We start from the raw sequence: 18,170 nt of genomic DNA, 5'->3' as shown, positions 1-18,170 counted from the left end.
AAGTAAGCACACACCGTGGGGTGATAAGACCACATTACCCCTCGCTCACCCACCTCTCTTTCCTGTATCTTCCACACCACCACAGCTTCTTCAAAATGATCACCCAGGACTCCATCGATCAGGTTCTCGAAACCCTCCCCCTCCGCTACAGCGGCCCCGGCGGCGCCCTCGCCATCCTCCAAAACGGAAAGCTCCTCGGCCAACGCGTCTGGGGCTACGCAGACGTCGCCAAGCGCATCCACATGGACCCTGACACGCGGATGCCCATCTGCTCCATCACCAAGCAATTCATCTGCGCGCTGCTACTGGACCTCAAACAGAACCCCACGCCCGCGATGACAGCTAGAGGCACGGACATCGACGCTCAATTCGAGGACAAGCTGCGCGAGACGCTGCACCCGGACATTTTTGCCGCACACCCGGAGCTGAGCGTCCAGCACCTGTGTGACATGCAATCCGGCCTCCGGGACTACTGGGCGATGACGGCCCTGTGGGGCGCGGAGCCCGAGGGCGAGTTCCGGCTCGCTCGCCAATATGCGCCCATGCTGACGAGAACAAAGTCCTTCCAGTTTGCCCCAGGGACAGAGTACTCGTACTGCAATGTCAACTTTCACGTGTTGGGGCGGGTGATCGAACGGGTTGCAGGCGGCGAGCTGGGTGGGTTGCTCCGAGAACGGGTGCTGGCGCCCGCGGGGATGGACACAGCGGTCCTCTGGCCGAGTAACGCCACGCTCCCCGGGCCATGCATCGGGTACGAGGGGACCGAGCAGACGGGGTACGTGGCGGCTGTCAATAACATGGAGTGGTCCGGCGATGCCGGACTGGTGGCTTCGTTAAAGGACATGATCGCCTGGGAGACGCATCTGCATCGCTTGTACGCAGAGGGCCCCGATAATTGGTATGCCCGAGCAGCGAGCAAGCCGACCACATTTGCAGACGGCACCACCCCGGCAATGTACCATTTCGGACTGATCCATGAGTTTGCGGACGGGGTGCACACGGTCGGACACTCTGGGGCTTTGCGCGGATGGCGCAGTCATCGCCGCCATGCGCCGGAGGCGGGCATCTCGGTGATCGTCCTGTTAAACCACGAGGCCTCCGTGGGCCCGGCGGTGGAATATGCCTTCCAGGCTCTTCTGCAGAAGTCGGCGCCGGAGTCTCCCATCGTCGAGCCGACTCCCGCGTGGGAGGGGAGTTTCCTGGACCGTGACACGCAGCTGGTGGTCCGCGTGCGCCCAGGCTCCAAACGCGGTCAGCTGGTTCTGGCCTATGCGGGTGCCGATGAAACTCTCCGCTTGACGGACCCCTCCCACGGCGAAACGGCGTGGATGAAGGCGAGGATCGACGGGGATGTCCTGCACGTGCACCGCATCAAGGAGAACAGGAAGCTCGAGGCGCGACGGCTGGTGTCCCGGCCGTCGAGCTTCCAGGACGCCTCGCTCACCGGCGATTATCGGTGCGAGGAGGTGGACTCGGTGTTTCACTGCTGGGGCGAGGCGGGTCTGCTGTACGGCGAGTTCGATGGGTATCTCGGCAGGGGAACCGCGACAGTCATGCGGTACGTCGGGGATGACGTTTGGGTGCTGACCTGTCCGCGCGGGCTCGATGCGCCTGCCCCTGGGGACTGGACGGTGGTGTTTCGCCGTGGTGAGGATGGTGCTGTCGAGGGGTTCACGATGGGATGTTGGCTGGCGAGGCGGGTGGAGTTCGTCAAGCTCAAGTCTGCCATCCACTTAGAGGATATATAAGAGAGAGCCCATGGTGTGGACAGTTACGAGTTCCGCTTCATCGAATAAGTAAAAAAAAAACGATGTGTCTGCTAGAGATCAAATCTTGTCGCCGTGATATCACTGTTCTATCGTGTTCAACCGTGATTATGATGCTGAGAGCATAGGGTGCTTCGTATCGTACTTTGGACATAGTCGTGATCTTGTGGTAAGCGGGGCATTACAGATTTCGGCTGATGTTAGCTCACAGCCTGGATTTGAAGCACTTACAAGCCTGAGATAAGTGGTAAGTGGTAAATCTATTATCTAGTTATCGCACGCTGGGATGTCATCTCTGCCTGAGACAGAAAGCCTCACGTGCTCCCTAATGCCATCCTTAATGCAGCTTACTATATCTCTTGTGGTGCACAAGGACTGCATGCAAAAGAGACATCGATTGGGTGGCCCACTCCACAGTGGACGGGAGGCTTGAAGATGGTACCTTATCTCCAGCCAATAGCCAGGAGGCTGACCGCGAGGCCTGCTTTTTTTCAGTTTGCATGACGCACCTCGAGGCTCGGCCGTGCCCGGTCCTGACTCTCGTCCAATCGATCCCAACCGCTCACATCCACTTATCCCCTGCACTTCCTCCGTCTGGGCGTCTGGCACATATTCCACCCTGATCCTTCCCCAGCTTCTTCCTCCGTCCTAATCCTCACCCTTCCCCTCGTGCAGATGCAGTCCAGCACACCCCTGACTTCCGCCCACAACTATATGCCTCCCCTGCACCACGCATGCCGCGCTTCCTCCCCGGCAACACGAGCAACAACGATACGACCGGTCTCGAGCGACCTCTCGGCAACCCTCGCGTCGAGGAATATGTCTTCCCCATCCTGATCGCGCTGGCGTGGTGCAATGCCCTCGAACTCGTGGTGCTGTGCTTCAACACCTTCAAACGCTACGAGGGCCCTTACTTCTGGAGTCTCCTGGTCGCCTCCCTCTCCATCATCCCCTTCGGCCTGGGCTACCTCCTCAAGATGTTCGATCTCACGGCCACGCACTTCTACCTGGAGATCGCCCTGTCCGACCTCGGCTGGGCCGGCATGGTCACCGGCCAGTCCCTTGTGCTCTGGTCGCGCCTGCACCTGGTCCTCCACAACGCGCCGCGCTTCCTGCACGCGCTGTTCTGGCTCATCGTCCTCGACGGGCTGCTGCTGCATAGTAGCGCCACCGCCCTCGAGTTCGCGACCAACGCCCTCCCGCACTCCCCGTCGGTGACCTTGGGGTTCGGCGTCATTGAACGCATCCAGGTGGTCTGGTTCTGCCTGCAGGAGTTGGTCCTGTCCGGGGTGTATATCTTCGAGACGGCGCGGCTGCTCAAGTTGGATGCTGGGGGTGGGAGTCGTTCGCGGCGTCTGTTATCGCAGTTGCTGGTGGTGAATGTGGCGATTGTGGTGCTGGATGTTTCGGTGGTCGCGATTCAGTATGCGGGATATTTTACCTTCCAGGTTACCTTCAAGGCGTTGGCGTATAGTATTAAGTTGAAGCTCGAGTATGTGATTTTGGGGCGGTTGGTGGATGTGGCGCATCTTAGGACGCAGGGGGGAGGGCCAAGGTTTCGGATTTAACGGCCGAATTTTTTTTTAGGTGGGGGGGGGGGGAGAGGTTTGCTGCATTCTTGATAGAGTATTCAATGTATACCGTAGTATAATAGCTAACTTATTATGACCAGTAAATCAGAGGAACAGTTACAATTCGCGAACATTTAGCTACCAGCTAAAGAAAATATCCACCCATCTCTCACCTAACCACCGTAACTTACGTAGAATCCAATGATTGGAATGATTGATTTAACCGAGAAGAAGATAAAATGCCAATGCTATGACGTCCTCAGCCCACACAGCCCACACAGCCCACACCACTGACCCACACACCTCCCATCCACCGTGGGGTAGTTAGCTGTAGCTTATCACGAAAGTTACTGTGGGAGTCTTATCCATGCTCATGGGTGGTTCTGACTTCATGCATCACGCGCAAAAGTACAGTACTCTGGTCCAGCACCGCGTCATCCCGACGCCCCCCCCCCCCTCTCCACATGTTCCAGATCCAGAGAAGGGAAAACCGGGGGACCATGAAAAGCTTCCCGTGATTGCTTGCTTCGGTATTTCCGAGGGGACTACCTATCTTACTCCCTATGTCATAGGAGCTCGTATCGGAGTGACAGGGCTGGACGGGATGATTCAGCCTGTGTTGGGGTTTTTCAGAGGGGAGGTTGCCGGGTACGGTACACCTCCATCGAAGGGGTGTGCAACAGGGTTAACTACAGTAGAGGGGAACTCTGCGGGACCACGGCTGCCTCGCTTGCGAGAGCTCGCTGGGACAGCCACACTGTGTACTACTATCTAGCATCTACGAGGTTGATCGGCTGGAAAGAACTATCAAACTGAGTATAGACATTCAACCTTGCTCTGCATATTGCGCTCGATAGTAGTATGGACATTCATCTGCATATAGACAATCCCCAAATATAGACACAACAGAACAATCGACAATATACACATTATGTTCACGGTCGGCTCCTCCAAAACTATATACAACACCCAACCCTCACTTCTTCTCCGGTTCAGCAGCAGGATCCACCTCCAACTGCTGCGCCTGGACCATCGTCGCGATTGCATCCTCAGTCTTCAGGTACGTGTGTCTTCCCTGGATGAACCAGAACCCCACCGCCACCACAAGCATCACCCCAAACACAGCAATCGCCCAGTTCATATCGCTTGCGGAGGGATTGGGGGCGCCCGGGAAGAGAAAGAAAATCGTCGTGACCACACAATAGATCACACTGATCCAATTGATCGGTGCGCCCCAGCGGCCGAGGTGGAACTCGCCGGGCGGGAGCTTGTCGCGGCCGACGATCAGCAAGGCAGCGATGGGCAGGCCATAGGAGATGGTCAGGGCGATGGTGCTGACGCTCAGGATGGCCTGCAGCACGGTGTTGGCGAAGAGGTAGAGCACGCCCACCAACGCGATGAGCACCCCCTGGAACCACAGCGCGCGCGCCGGCACCTTCCACACCGGGTCGACATGCCCCAGATACCCGCTCCAGGGAAGGCCACCGTCGCGCGCGAAGCCCCACGTCAGTCGGGAGGCGGTTGTCAGGATGCTGATGCCCTGGCCGAGGCCGTTGAAGATGAACAGCGCCAGCAAGGTGGCGCCACCCTCCAGTCCGACCGTCTCGAGCATCAGCTCCATGAACGGTAGGCCCGTCGCGGAGTTGATCACCCCGTCCACGTCCTGGATCGAGAACAAGCACACCACCATGAAGATGAATCCCGTGATCGCCCCCATCAGCACCGACAGCCAGATCACGCGGGGGGCGTTACGCCGCGGCGCCGGGATCTCCTCCACCATGTGGATGACCGCGTCGAAGGCGGTCAGCCCGTAGGCCGCCTGCACCAGTCCGATGAACCACACCACCCCGTCGTCCCAGCCGGTCTCGTTCATCCACGCCCCGAACACGAAGGACGCCGGCTGGAAGGAAAGCCCCTTCCGGACTCCGACCGAGATGAGCAGCGCCAGCGAGAGGATCACAAACAGCGCCGTGAACCAGACGCCGACAAAGTTGTTCAACCAGGGCAGGGCCTTCTCCTTGCGACACCCGAGCAGGTTGATCACCGTCAGCAGCAGCACACACCCGATATACACGACAAACTCCAGCCACCCGGTGCCCGCCCCGCCCCACGAGTTATCAAACAGCACTTTCATCCCCAGCAGGAACTCCGTCATGAACGCCACCTGCGAGGCCGTCAGGGTCCACCACCCAAAGGTGTTAATCCAGGCACACATGTAGGAGGCAAAGCGGCCCAGCGGGGTCTCCCACAGGCGGAACACCCAGTAGGCCTGGCCCAGCGCGGTGGGCATGCTGCTGGTCAGCTCCCCGAGGGAGACGGCAACGCAGAGATTGCATGCGGTCACCAGGACCAGACCCCAAAGGATGGCGATCGGCCCTCCATTGGTGAGTCCGCTGTCGAGATCCTGGGCAAAGGTCGAATAGGTGCCTGCACGATGCCTCAGGTGTCAGCCGGCCTCCATCTCTCGGCTAAGCGTTGAAGCGAGCGAGCGGGTCTCGGGCGGAAAAACACGGACGGCGGCCACATTGGAGGCCGATGAAACACTCACCTAAAACACAAAAGGCAAGCGACAGCATGCTCCAGATATCGAACTTGCGGGTCAGGACCTGGTCATGGCCCATGGCCGCCAAATCGTGCGCATCTTGGGCACTTTGGTCGCCCGAGTCGATCGGTTTGAGAGTGTCGGGGTTTTCCACGTCCATCCGGGAAGGGGGATGAATTCACACAAAATACACAGTAAAGATCTCAGGTGGAACCGACAGGGAGTGCAGTTGTTGATTCGGGAGAAAGACAGTTAAAACAACTGTCCATTTTCTGCTGCTGAGGCAAGTTTGTAACTCTGTTGGGGGGGGTGCTTTGAGGGGTGCTTGATATATGAACCAAGCAAAGGCGCAGCAGCAGTGAAGTGGCAGTCCTCGGGTTGTTTCCCCCTCACGGCACAAGCATTCTGGGGCCCAGCAGCACAGACAACAATGAGTAAGTAAGGGAAAGGGAAAGAGGGTTATCAAAGTCTGACAAAATAAGAAGAGGGGGTGGAAGATAATCAATGAATTGAGTAATTGGTCATAACTCAAATCTTTGTGAGTGGACAGATCGAAGATAAGTTGGTGATAAGCGAATTTTTTTTTTTTCTCTCTCTTGCTCGGTTCAAGGATTTGCGGGGGCGCTTGCGATTTGCTTAAACTTACAGTAAGGCTCGGCAGGACTTCCCAAGTGGGGTTGGCAGCTTTTGTTCAGTGTTCGACCAAATCCACCTTTTTTCTCTCCAACGTTGACCGTGCTTGCTGCTGTTATGCAGACATGTACTCCGTGGATTTGTAGACAACTCGATTGTAGTAGACGAGAGGGTGGACAATTGCGTTGCTGGTACATACAGCCCCGGTTCACCTGCCCGACGGTGACCCCCATGACATCACAGCAGCACTTGCTCTTCCGCAGTAAACAAACGACGTCAGCCCTTTCCAGATACATGGTACAGTATATCCAGTGCTGCGTAGCTGTCATCCGCCCAGATTCGATCTTGACGGATGCAGCAGAGAACCATCCATTCCCGCGATCATCTCTTAGACCCGATTGGGCAGGTGCATGCGGTGGCGATAAGTGCGTCCGGGGAACCGATTGTCGATCGCATCCATGGCGATTGTTATCTCCCCGTGACCCATACCTAGTTATATCCGTGTCCAGCAGACCCATGACATAAGTGGGTTGATCGCATTCTGCTCATGATCGTAGGAGATCCCGGATGGCTCAGAAGCCATTCTTCCGGCCTGAGAGGTTATCATCCCACGCAACAGTCCACAATGCATCGGGATATCTGAATCTCGCTGTGAAACCGGGGCTGTAGCAAGCCCAAACTCTATAGCCCTCAATCCGGGCATAGCAGGGAGAAAATGCGGGGTTGCCCTAAAGTGACGATTGGAACCGTCAGGGACACGGCCCTGTCCGACACCGGAAGGGCGCATGTAGGTTGCAGCACAAAGAAGCTGCATGATAGGTCCAAAACACCGAAGATAGCAGGAAAAATAATCGCCCTATCTTATTGTTGGCCGTAGGAGGAGAGGGACTAGTAGTCCGTTAGTTTGAGGCTGGATAAAAGCTCGGCTAATCCGTCGACCTCTGCACAGCTTGCTGAGGGATATTTGAGCGATATTCTTGCCTACAACCATACCATGTGTGGAAACATTATCCTCTCGTTTTTTGCCTTTTCATGACATGCGGCATTTAGATCGCCAATCCGAGTTGAAGTTGACTTTGATGTTTGATCCGCCTTCAAGGGAAATGTTCGCACAGCTTGATATTTCTGGCAGTGTCGTCCGAGTGACTGTCTGTGTTGACTGCATGTTCTACAGTGGCCGAGATACGGCGTGAACCAACGTGCTCGAGTTAGACCAGAACATACTACCGCTAGGATGGATCCATGATCAACAACACCGAGGAAAGGAAGTCCCGTCAAGCTCCCACCAGGTGTTTATTACCTGGTGTGAGTCATACCTTCAGGCACACCATTGTATGAACCACAGTAGGTATCATGATAGGTCGGGCTACTCCCTTCCCTCGCATCTCCGTCTAAATCCACCCCATTCCGCTTCGCCCAAGCCACATGCCCCGAACACCCAGTGCCAACTTTTCACGCCTCACACATCCTTTTGTCGGCTGTTAGACCTCGGCGTATATGAACAGAACATAGATATTCTGACGACCCCAATATGCAAGCCCATCGCCATCGCCGTATTGATGCATTGATCAATACTGCCAAGTCCGAAATTACGAGACGGCATTGTGATTCGTGACACGGACCAGCTATGACAGTTGTAGATAGACTTAGCATATACTGTCAATATATGCGCGAGCCTCGAATCTTCATCGATGTTGCCAGTCCTTGTCAGAAGCATATTCTTGATGTCAACCAAGATCGCTCTATGCGCAGCCACAATCAACCACCCGCCCACTATTTCGAAACTCGAGGCGAAATCTTCGAGAAGAGAGAAGTCTGCTTGAATGGCAGCAGGTGTATGGTAGGAAGATGTTGTAGGGAGGTGTGTTCCTGGAACTGCGGTGGCTTAGATCAAGGTGGATGTAGGTCCTGCACGTCTTCCTCTTGCAAGCACTTGCAAGACTGACCCTGCGACAAGTCGGATGGGACCTGGGCTTACAGTGCCAGTTCAAGGGTAATGTGTTCATTGGATGGGCTGTGATAATCTTGTTAGTTGGGCTTGGCTCATATGTCTTTGACGATCTGGAAGGACATCACTTACAAATCATCTAAGGGCTACACCGGCGAGGCTACGCGTCCACCGTCCACACCTCCTACAGCACCGTCACCTTGAGCGACTCGACACCCAACGTCTCTGTCGCAACGACGCTTACGTCGATGTCCTCCACTAAGTCCACGTCGCCTACGACATCCGCACTCGCCTTGACCAGCCGCAGGTTGTCCGAAAACCTCTACTCGAACCTCCGCGGAACAAACGACCACTGTGATACTATCGACCACCGACCTCCCACCTCACTCTCATCTGCCTCAGTATCTTCCCCCACTGCACCAGCGCAAACCCAATCTCCCACTAGCGCGGATATACCCCTTCGCACGCCCAGGAGATGATGATCCTTGTTAGACTCGCAGTCGCCGCTTCTTGGTATCTGCTCTAGTTAGCCCCCCTACAACCATCTACCTCTTATTCAACTTGAGCAATTCCCCATACATGCCCCAAGTGACGCACTCCCTCGATCCAGAGGTAGTACTAATAAGCTCACGACTCATAAACCAATAACCAACTCATCACCTCGCCTACAGACTAAGCCCCAATCCCAGGCCCACTGAACCCCGACAACCCACCATCTAAAGAGCAGCAATCTGACCACCCAGACACCACTAAACAAGACAAGCTCATCCGCCCTACAGCCCGTTTGCTCCCCCTTTGCAAACTAGCGATCGCATCCCGATCGCATCTGTCCTGATCGCCCCACTCTATATACACATCTCCCTCCACCAATCCCGCGCTATCCCCCATGTCAGGACTTATGCTGGTAGCCTAAGCCCCGGGCAACAGTGTCACTCCCTAATCCGTGCTGCACAAAATGACAACGTGGTATATAGAGCCAAGAGGAGCAGGGGGTACGGGCGGAGCCCGTCGAGGGGGAGATCGTATGATCGGGTTGTTACGCTGGCATGGCACCTCCGGGAGGTGCGGATATTGTTGAGGGAGTTTGTGGGTATTTATGGCGGTGTGGGTTTGGTTCGTGAGTGTAGCGTATCTGGGAAGGGGTGACTTTTGGGTAGCAGAGGGGAGTTTAGGGGGATTAGTTGTTTTGGTGCTGCAGGGGGGCAAGGGGTCCGGGGGAGGGTAGGGCTATAGGTTGTATGGCAGAGATGATGGTATTGTTGGTTGTTGGATAAGTTACTGAAGAAGATATTGAGCTAGCTGGATAGGTGAGTTTGAGGTTCGTGGTTGTGCGTTCATATGAGTGATAGGTTACCTTAACTTGAAGGCTGTTGCTCTCAGTTCACGTCTACCATCGAAAAGAGTGAGTTATATACGATAGTACCCCAATCTACTACTATACAAAGAGCTGATAGTTTCGTCCCCTGTCTTCAAACTCAACATCAGAACGGAGTATAGCTAGCGATAATCTCTCGTGATTTACTCAATAAAAAGCCTGTAAGGCCAGTAAGCCTTACGAATCCTCTGCCTCAGGCAGTCAGAATGATCAGTCAGACTCAGTGGATCCACAGTAAGGACTGACTCATGGGATGCATCGGAACTGTGGGCAATGATAGCTTGATGAGCTTTGTTTCTTGGTTAATCCCACTCTGGGTCATTACAGTGCCCCAGAGTGAGACCGTAAGCTATGCTCACTCACCAAACACGCAGAACCAGAACAGACCGGCATCGGGTTTACACATAAGCTTGCCGACAGGGGTTTCACAAATCACCCAAAATAAGGCACAAAGTACTGTATTCACCGTCCGACAAAGAGAATCCACCCCAGATCGATCATCCGCCGAACCATGGACCACCTTGTCGAAGGACCGACCCCTTTAGGTCTAGCGTCATCGGCGGGCGGATGGGTGGTAGATGCCAAGACATCACGGGATCCGGTGCAGTGGCATACTTACCGCCTTCTGCGCGTCCAGATATTTCTGCCGCGGCTGTATGCATAACTTCATGCTAGCATCATTGTTGCACAACCAGCGGTATGATGGTACAGATTCTCGAGGACATGGAACACCGTAGAAAGCTGTGGGGCTCGGTTGTTGAGGCAGCGGAGTGTCCTAAGTGCAATGATTAAGGACGCGAGAACTGCGTATGTTACCCATCTATACCAAGATAATCCTGGGATTTTCATGGCGCTACAAAGTAGATATCAGAAACTTATATCTCTTATATTCTTATGATGAACTTTGCCTTTAGAAACTGTCTCCCGCTGGGTCGAAGCTCCTCTCTCGTTGCTGTGTTCTTGCAAACTATGAACAATCGATGAGTGATCATATGAGCATGCTGTTGTTAATCCATACTGGGGTTGTATCTACAATATATCTTCCGCCCGCCGTTCCGATAGAGCACACCATGATGATCCACAGACCCCAAACCTCGTCCGATTGAACGAGATAAAATACTATAAGCACAAAAGAAATCTGAACTCGAATAGATCAAAGAAGGTATTGCAAAAAGCTACAACGCATCCCCAAGGTGACCTGATTTGTAAGCGCGGTGGATCAACAGAAATCCCCACCTTGGCACCCGATATAAGGACAAAAGAGGACAGACAAACTGTTCAGACAGTGGTAAAGAGCAGTCAGGCGTCAGGTATAAGCCACCCAGCAGAGACACAACTACAAACTCGGTCATCCTCCTCATTCCTCACGCCCTCACCTCAGTCCTCTCTCAATCACCCCTTCCACCGGCCACCCGCACCCCTTACGTCATTGCATTCACTTCCCTCTGGGAAGTACTTGAGTTACTGTACATAGCAGGTCAAATGCCTCAAATCTGCGTCTTCCCCGCCGCCGGCGCCCTTGGCACCAGCACGATCAAGCACCTGGTCAAGCTGGTCCCGGCCTCCGACCTGGTCCTCGTGGCCCGGAAGCCCGACGCGCTGGCGGAGCTGGCTCGTGCGGGGGCCACCGTCCGTCGGGCCGACTACGAGGAGCCCGCCACGCTGGACCGGGTATTTGACGGGGTGGATGTGCTATTTCTGGTCTCGTATGCATCGATTGAGATTCAGTTTCGCTTTGAGGTATGTCCTTGCTCCTCCATTGTCACTACGGGGTGTATACCGCACGGCAATGCTTACACAGTCTACGGATCCCGCGGGGTTCACTTCACAATCACAAAAAGTGAGTTAACATCAAGATACAATCAACAGGCACACAAGCATGCTATCGACGCCGCCCGCCGCAGCGGCGTCAAGCACATCTTCTACTCCTCCCTGGGCTTTGCGGGCGACCTCGCGAAGACCAGCGTCGCGCACGTGATGGGCGCACACCTGAAAACGGAACGGTATCTGGCCGAGCTGCAGGAGTCATCTTCCGGGCCGCACAACCAAATGACCTACACCGCGGTGCGGGAGGGAATCTACGCCGAGTCGTTCCCGATCTACACCAGCTGGCTGGATCTGCACCACCCCCCCACCACAAACGAGGTGCTGATCCCGCACCCCGGCGACGGGCCGGGGGTGACCTGGGTGAAGCGGGACGAGCTAGGCGAGGCCACCGCACGACTGATTGCTGACTACGCTAGGGACCAGCGCGGGTTTGCGTATGTGAACCGCGTGCTGTTGCTGTCTGGTCCGAGGGAGATCTCGCTCCGGGAGACGGTGGAGATCCTGGGTCGGGTGTGCGGGAGACCCCTCGCCATCCGAACTGTTCCCGTGGAAGATTTTGTGAAGCTGCCGCAGCATGGGAAGAAGTTCTTTTATCATGGGATTGATCTGACGAGGGAGTGGGCGACGGCGTGGGATGCGATCCGGCGCGGGGAAACGGCGGTGGTATCCCCGCTGCTGGGCCAGATCTTGGGCCGTGAGCCGGAGAGCTATGAGACGACCATCCAGGCGTTGTATGACTCTAGTGGATAATAGATAGCTGGTCGCAACTGTTTTGATAGGTGTTTTCGAGAAAATTGAGATTGTGCTTTTGCATATGAGAAGAGATGGTGACGCAAGTCGGATTGCGCATGGCGGGGTAGACGGTGGGTGGCCGTCGGGCCCTCCATCGCTACAGTAACTAGGTACCCGAGGGCGCCGATGCCACTTGCCGATATTCCTCTCGGTCGGCACTTGACCCTGCAGACAGGATACAGAGTTTATCAGGCTGACCGGGCGGGAATACCCAGGTGGGCTCGTGACTTTGTTCTGGCTGGGCTGCCAAACGGCCCCTCCCCCGCAAACACCAACCGCTCGTCTCTGCCGTGAGCGGGAATAATCTCTTCCGGCGGGCAGGATCTGACCAACTCAGCTTGTCTTGCACGGCATTCGCCCCACGTCAACATCAGCCGTCGGGAGGTCGAGGATCCGGGGTGCGCTGACCTGCACGGCAGATTGCCAACAAGACGGACGCAGGCCCGGTCCGGCTCGTGTCTAGATTGGGCAATGGTCAGTGCTTGTGAAACTCGATGACGGTTGAGGCTGGAGGGGTCGATACTGCACCTACCCTCATTAGAGCTTCTGGGAATTTCGGGGAAGGATGCAAGCACGGGCGGATTGCACCCAAGTTGAGAACGCACTCGAAGCACTCTGCTGGTCACAGTGCAGACCGACCTCAAAAGACGTTCTCGACAGAAACATTGCTAAGATCTCGAGATCGATCTCCTGGCGGTGATCTTGCAGCTGGCAGTGATCTCATGGAAGACGGCAATAAGATCAGCCAAAGAGCACATCCGGGTGGCTGCTGCGGGGTTACCCTTCTGGGCTGGTGTTGTGAAGCTAAAGTCTAACCTTGTCCTGTGCCGCTAAAGGGTCTCAGATAGCATGGATCAATCATAATGCAACGCATAAATCTTGAGAGACCATTTGTGTCGTATCTGACTGGTGGTTGACGAGGCATAGGGCTGAAGCCTGAAGGGGCTGACGTAGCCGAGCTTCATGCGAAGGGACACTCCGTGCAAAGTAGTTATCAGCATCCTCAAGGAGACTGATATTATGCTCTAAAACAATCTTTCCCCCATATCATGACCATCTCGTGTGCCGGAAGCACCTGAACCGAAGAACATGATATCTAGTCAGCTGCGGTCGACACGGAAACCACCGCAGTCACGCCTTCTCGGAAAATACTCGACTGGGTGTCAGCTTAAAGCCAAGTGTGAGATCTCTTGACGGTTTCTTCCGAAGAGCGACGAAAATAATGACGCTTCTACTCCTGTTGGGAAGGTCTCATGTTCCAGATTTTGCGGGAGGGAGAGGGGCAGGTCGGAGACTAACGAAGGCAAGCTCTGAAGCTGTCAAGGGTTCTGAAGATGCCGGATCACACCACTGGGTGGCATCGCAACAAACCCTTGGGATCCGGCATCCGGCCCGCCTGGACCACTACTACTACTAGTCTACTAGTCTACTAGGTACTGTGTACTAGTCTGGCGCTCCCGCGGGCGAGGGACCTGAACCTTACTCGACAAGGTTATTTCTCCAGTGCTGAAGCCGAAAAATTTACTAGCGTCCGTTCACACCGGGGTCATAGTGTAAAACTGTAGATACGGTAGCACTAGCACGTCGGAGATTTTTCGATGCCGACTGCTTCGTCGCTCTGGGTTTAGTGAGGTAGCTCGCTTGTTTAGCTTATTTAATCCTGTTTTTTTTCTTCTGTCTCATTTTTTTGTATGGCCCATGCCGAGTTGGTGGTTCTCGGGAGTGATGCTGGAACTGTCGAACGTGACGAATTCGATGCATGTAGCAACCGGGAGTCGGTACCTTTGCCCAGGGTATGGAGCCAATGCTGTCTCCTCTAGTCAGGATCTGGTAGGAGGGGTAATATTTTCCGACACGGGACTTCCGAGACGTCACTGTAATCCGCTCTGACACCCACAAGCACCATTAGGCTGGATATGGTTATGTCACTGCATACGAAACACATGAATGGCAACAAAGACACTGGACGAGGGCATCGCAATCAATACGTGCAACAAGCCTGCGAATCGTCCGCGGAGTCCGCCTCAACCATTATTTGTTTGATACGTACACACATTTGTGTGTGCGTGTGTGTGTGTGTGTGTGTTTGTTTTAAAGGCATGCATAATATGCTGGTCATATTGGCAGCCGTCATCTTGTCTAGACTCTAGACTCGCTCCACCCGGACGGTTGCCGATCCACTTGCCTTGGTCTGTGTGCCCCGTGATCTAAATCAGGGAGTCGATGGCCGCTCGTAAATTTATGCTCAATCATCTCGGGTCTGATTCGCTTGTGCACAGGGCCGAGAAATATCACGTCTTAGGCGAGGTATTGCATCGTTTGCTATAGAGTAGAGATTTGGCTCTTTGAACGGCATTGATGGACGACTCACGAGTCAATAAACGTGCAGTAGATAATAATCAGAAAGTACAATCAGTCACTGCTACCGAGGCAGCAGTACCTTGCTGGCCTGTTGGGCACCAGGCTAGGGGCAGAGGGCACTGCAGGGGCGAATTGTCAATGGTAGCCTCACTATTGGTGGACACAACGATATATTATCTGGCCAATATGATACAGATCGGTTTCCGACTCGTGTAGGCGAACAAAGCGAGGTACGAGGAAGTTTCGGATTAGTCGTGGTTTTCAACCCCTCTGCTTGGGACAGATCGCCTTGCCATCCGGCCTGAGAGAGAGTACGTACGACAGTACTACAACCCTTGCGCGTAGGGCCAAGAGTAACGGATGCTTGCGGCCAATTTTCACACGGAGCGTGCTTGACTCCTGAGACAAGACGTGCAGTCTTCCATGATTCCCCATGTCAACTGCCGAACAGTCGGAATGAAGAAAAGACTCTGCATCTGATTGACTTTGTTGCAATACTGAGTAAGGTAACGGAAAAAATCATCTCAAAGAGGCAAGAGACACGATTTGCATCGATCCAAGACATCCCAGGCCGGGGAAAAAATCAATTCCGCCGATGCAGGCTCAGAAACTGCCTCTCTGATACTGTGTTGAGGAAGGATGTTGAAACAGTTCCAACCAGCTTTTGGCAGCCCCATGGACTCCTCCGGCCGATTGTTCGGGTCCGAGACTCGGCCGCCGGACGACTTGGCAGAGACGCCTTTCCTCTTCTGGAGATCACGGGTCCACCCGAGCTTTTCCATGGATACCAATCAGGTCTAGATTCCCCTGGGTTGCCCACTTGGAGCTGAGAAGTTTCAACGGTTGTGCATCATCGATCGATCCACTTGCACCCGATCCCCTCTCCTTCTTTTCCCCCCTCCTCCACACAAAGCAGAGACAGAGGCAAAAGGTTGATGAGGTAAGTTAAGGTAAGGTCAGGCAGTGTACACACACCACACATAATTACAGTACAGTCGTAGTTGTCATGCAGGCACAAGCAGTATTATCGATTTGCCTCCCGTCTTCAGCGTGACGGCGGCCATTGCCGCCGTCCGTCTGCCAGGCTGGTTTCTCAAGTCAGCGGAAATCCGTGCCAGTGACCTCAGTTGAATATGGAGGATACCCTGCCGAGTGAGGTACTGCTGAACTTTGCCTTGCTTCTCAATGGAGGATCCGACGGACGGCTGTCTTTCGGAGCCGGCCGAGTCAAAGGCAGTCAGGTTCACACAGTCTGGAAGAATGGATGCTCTGCATCCGGCTGGGGTGATCTCGGCTGTGCTTCACCGGCCCTGTGCAATAATCGGTTTGACAGGACTGGTCACTCACAGCCTTTCGCTTTGCCTCGTTCTCTCTTTCCCCCCATTCCATTTTCTCATCATAATTAATTTTTTTTCTTAGTATAATTTTTCCCCTAATTAATTTTATGCCATTGTTGTGGTTCTTTTGACCTGCCATTACATCATTGGCTTCGGTAGGTCTAGGGATCGGTTTCCAATACCGGCTTCTCCTGAAATTCTCCGTCTGCCTTTATATAGAGCCCCTCCCCGAGCGCCTCTCTGTCCACGATCCTTCAGATCCATGGTTCTATATTCAGAAGCTTCCTACCCTCTACATCTCAATCAACAATCAAATATCCGCCCCTCGACCTTGATATTTATCCATCACGGTCGACTTTGAAAACACCACTCTTCCTTGCAATTACTGTCTTCTATCCCAGCGAAGACATCCAACAATGGCATACACCAGAGCCGATACTTTCACATTACCGGAGGACGAACGAATGTTCTTGAGTCAACCGAGTCCACTGTCTCGTCCCAACGACTCGTTCCCCAAGGGCCCCGACCCATTGTCGGCCAACTGGAACTACGACAGCGCTATCGATCTCTTCTCCTTGAACACCATGATGCCCGAGACTTTCCCATTAAATGATATGATGACCTTGGATCCCAAGGATTTCCCAACCGACTTCTTCGCCCCACCCCCGGATATCAGTGGCTTCACCATCTCCAACCACTCCGGCGAAGATGCTGCTTCCTGCGGCTCTCTCTCTTCCGTATGTTGTCGTCTCCCGAAATTTGTACTGAAATATAACTAACATTCTATTCCCAGGACCTCGAAAGTGACGATCAGTCCTGGTCTCCCACCTGCCGTGTCTCCGCTCTGGACTCAATGCCCATGGAGCTGGCCAAGCCTGCGTCGAGAACTGTCAAGAGTGCCGGCCGCCGCAAGACTGCGACCGCAACCCGGCAGCAGAAGGTCCGTGACGATATGGTGACGAGATGGTCGTCCAGTCCGGAAATTACACCGCAGGACTACCCCGCTGCCAGCGTGTCCCCTCTCCCCACTCCTTCATCCCCGGTCACCACCGGCCGCAAGACGACTCGCAGCATGTCCGGCGACTCGAATGCCAGCGCAGGCCCTACCAACACGGCAACGGGCCGGAACGCCGCCAAGCGGGCCGCCCACAACATCATCGAGAAGCGGTATCGCACCAACATGAACGCCAAGTTCGTGGCCTTGGAGAAGGCGATGAGCGGTGGCATCCAGAAGCCGACCAAGGGCGGATCGGCGTCGCTGAAGAAATCCGAGATTCTCACCAATGCAATTGCCTTTATGCAGGAATTGCAGGAGGAGAACAAGGCTCTTCAGAAGGAGCTGACCATGATGAAACAAAATATGGTCCCCAATGGGATGTGGCGACACAGCAAGGGAACCGAAGCCTTTCATGCGTGATTCCTCCTCCGTCCTCGCCAGTGAGGCTTCCTTCTTCCTCTGTTATGACCGTCACGAATTTCTTGTATACTATAATTATGAACCTGCCCCCTTTGTGTGGATAACCCATTTTTTATCTTGGGTCTGAGACCCCTCTCCTGTCGTGGATGGCGAATATGGAACGGCTTGGTTTGGATGGAGTCTTGATATACCCGGGATAAAAGTCATCATCACGAATTAATCTTATCCTCTCTCTTGATACTATTTGGTGTTCCTGGTAGATTATTGTTTTTGTATGCTTTCATTGAGAATCATCCTGTCCGGAGTGACCTGGTCACACCGCCAACCCCGCCCAGCGATACCCAAGCATTCGTCTCTCCATCATCCATTGCCAACTCTCCCGTTCCCGTCCGTCTGTCCCCTTAGTTGACAGGCGGTGGTCCAGCGGTTCGACTGACCCAACACAAACCCCACTCACTTCCTCACGAACCTCCGACCGGTCCAGATTCTCACTCCTGAATCTAGACCCCTCCCCAAGGCCTGGCATCTATATTACGCATAAGTTCTAGACTTCTCCCCCAAGTTTTTAGTTTTCAAGGTTCCCTCTCCAACCTTCTTCATC

General features: G+C 54.3%; 6 protein-coding genes across 6 annotated transcripts; 5 read left to right on the top strand and 1 right to left on the bottom strand.

Moving 5' to 3' along the window:
- The first annotated feature begins 69 nt into the window (after positions 1-69).
- Positions 70-1,855, top strand: BP01DRAFT_352338 (beta-lactamase/transpeptidase-like protein). Its single transcript, XM_025573915.1, has one exon. The coding sequence runs from the start codon at positions 96-98 to the stop codon at positions 1,746-1,748; it is 1,653 nt and encodes a 550-aa protein (XP_025435772.1). The 5' UTR covers positions 70-95; the 3' UTR covers positions 1,749-1,855.
- A 535-nt stretch (positions 1,856-2,390) lies between these two features.
- Positions 2,391-3,475, top strand: BP01DRAFT_419914 (uncharacterized protein; the record flags this gene model as incomplete). Its single annotated transcript, XM_025579432.1, has 2 exons — positions 2,391-3,258; positions 3,439-3,475. Exons 1-2 carry the CDS (start codon positions 2,501-2,503, stop codon positions 3,473-3,475), a joined length of 795 nt encoding a protein of 264 aa, XP_025435771.1. The 5' UTR covers positions 2,391-2,500.
- Positions 3,476-4,313: 838 nt separating this feature from the next.
- BP01DRAFT_286100 (putative amino acid permease family protein) lies at positions 4,314-6,039 on the bottom strand (the record flags this gene model as incomplete). The annotated part of the gene is made up of 2 exons (XM_025571457.1): positions 4,314-5,764; positions 5,886-6,039. The coding sequence occupies 2 exons, from the start codon at positions 6,037-6,039 to the stop codon at positions 4,314-4,316; spliced, it is 1,605 nt and encodes a 534-aa protein (XP_025435770.1).
- A 1,883-nt stretch (positions 6,040-7,922) lies between these two features.
- BP01DRAFT_6611 (putative GPI anchored protein) lies at positions 7,923-8,854 on the top strand. The gene is made up of 3 exons (XM_025580005.1): positions 7,923-8,413; positions 8,470-8,539; positions 8,605-8,854. Exons 1-3 carry the CDS (start codon positions 8,140-8,142, stop codon positions 8,720-8,722), a joined length of 462 nt encoding a protein of 153 aa, XP_025435769.1. The 5' UTR covers positions 7,923-8,139; the 3' UTR covers positions 8,723-8,854.
- A 2,463-nt stretch (positions 8,855-11,317) lies between these two features.
- BP01DRAFT_396490 (NmrA-like family protein) lies at positions 11,318-12,908 on the top strand (the record flags this gene model as incomplete). The annotated part of the gene is made up of 2 exons (XM_025578474.1): positions 11,318-11,575; positions 11,705-12,908. 2 exons carry the CDS (start codon positions 11,318-11,320, stop codon positions 12,410-12,412), a joined length of 966 nt encoding a protein of 321 aa, XP_025435768.1. The 3' UTR covers positions 12,413-12,908.
- A 3,487-nt stretch (positions 12,909-16,395) lies between these two features.
- Positions 16,396-17,726, top strand: BP01DRAFT_6057 (uncharacterized protein). Its single transcript, XM_025579967.1, has 2 exons — positions 16,396-16,889; positions 16,946-17,726. Exons 1-2 carry the CDS (start codon positions 16,569-16,571, stop codon positions 17,567-17,569), a joined length of 945 nt encoding a protein of 314 aa, XP_025435767.1. The 5' UTR covers positions 16,396-16,568; the 3' UTR covers positions 17,570-17,726.
- The last annotated feature ends 444 nt before the right edge of the window (positions 17,727-18,170 follow it).

Source organism: Aspergillus saccharolyticus (genome assembly GCF_003184585.1).
Source record: "Aspergillus saccharolyticus JOP 1030-1 unplaced genomic scaffold BP01scaffold_1, whole genome shotgun sequence".
Taxonomy (NCBI): Eukaryota; Fungi; Ascomycota; class Eurotiomycetes; order Eurotiales; family Aspergillaceae; genus Aspergillus; species Aspergillus saccharolyticus.
This window is presented reverse-complemented; position numbering and strand designations above follow the sequence as displayed.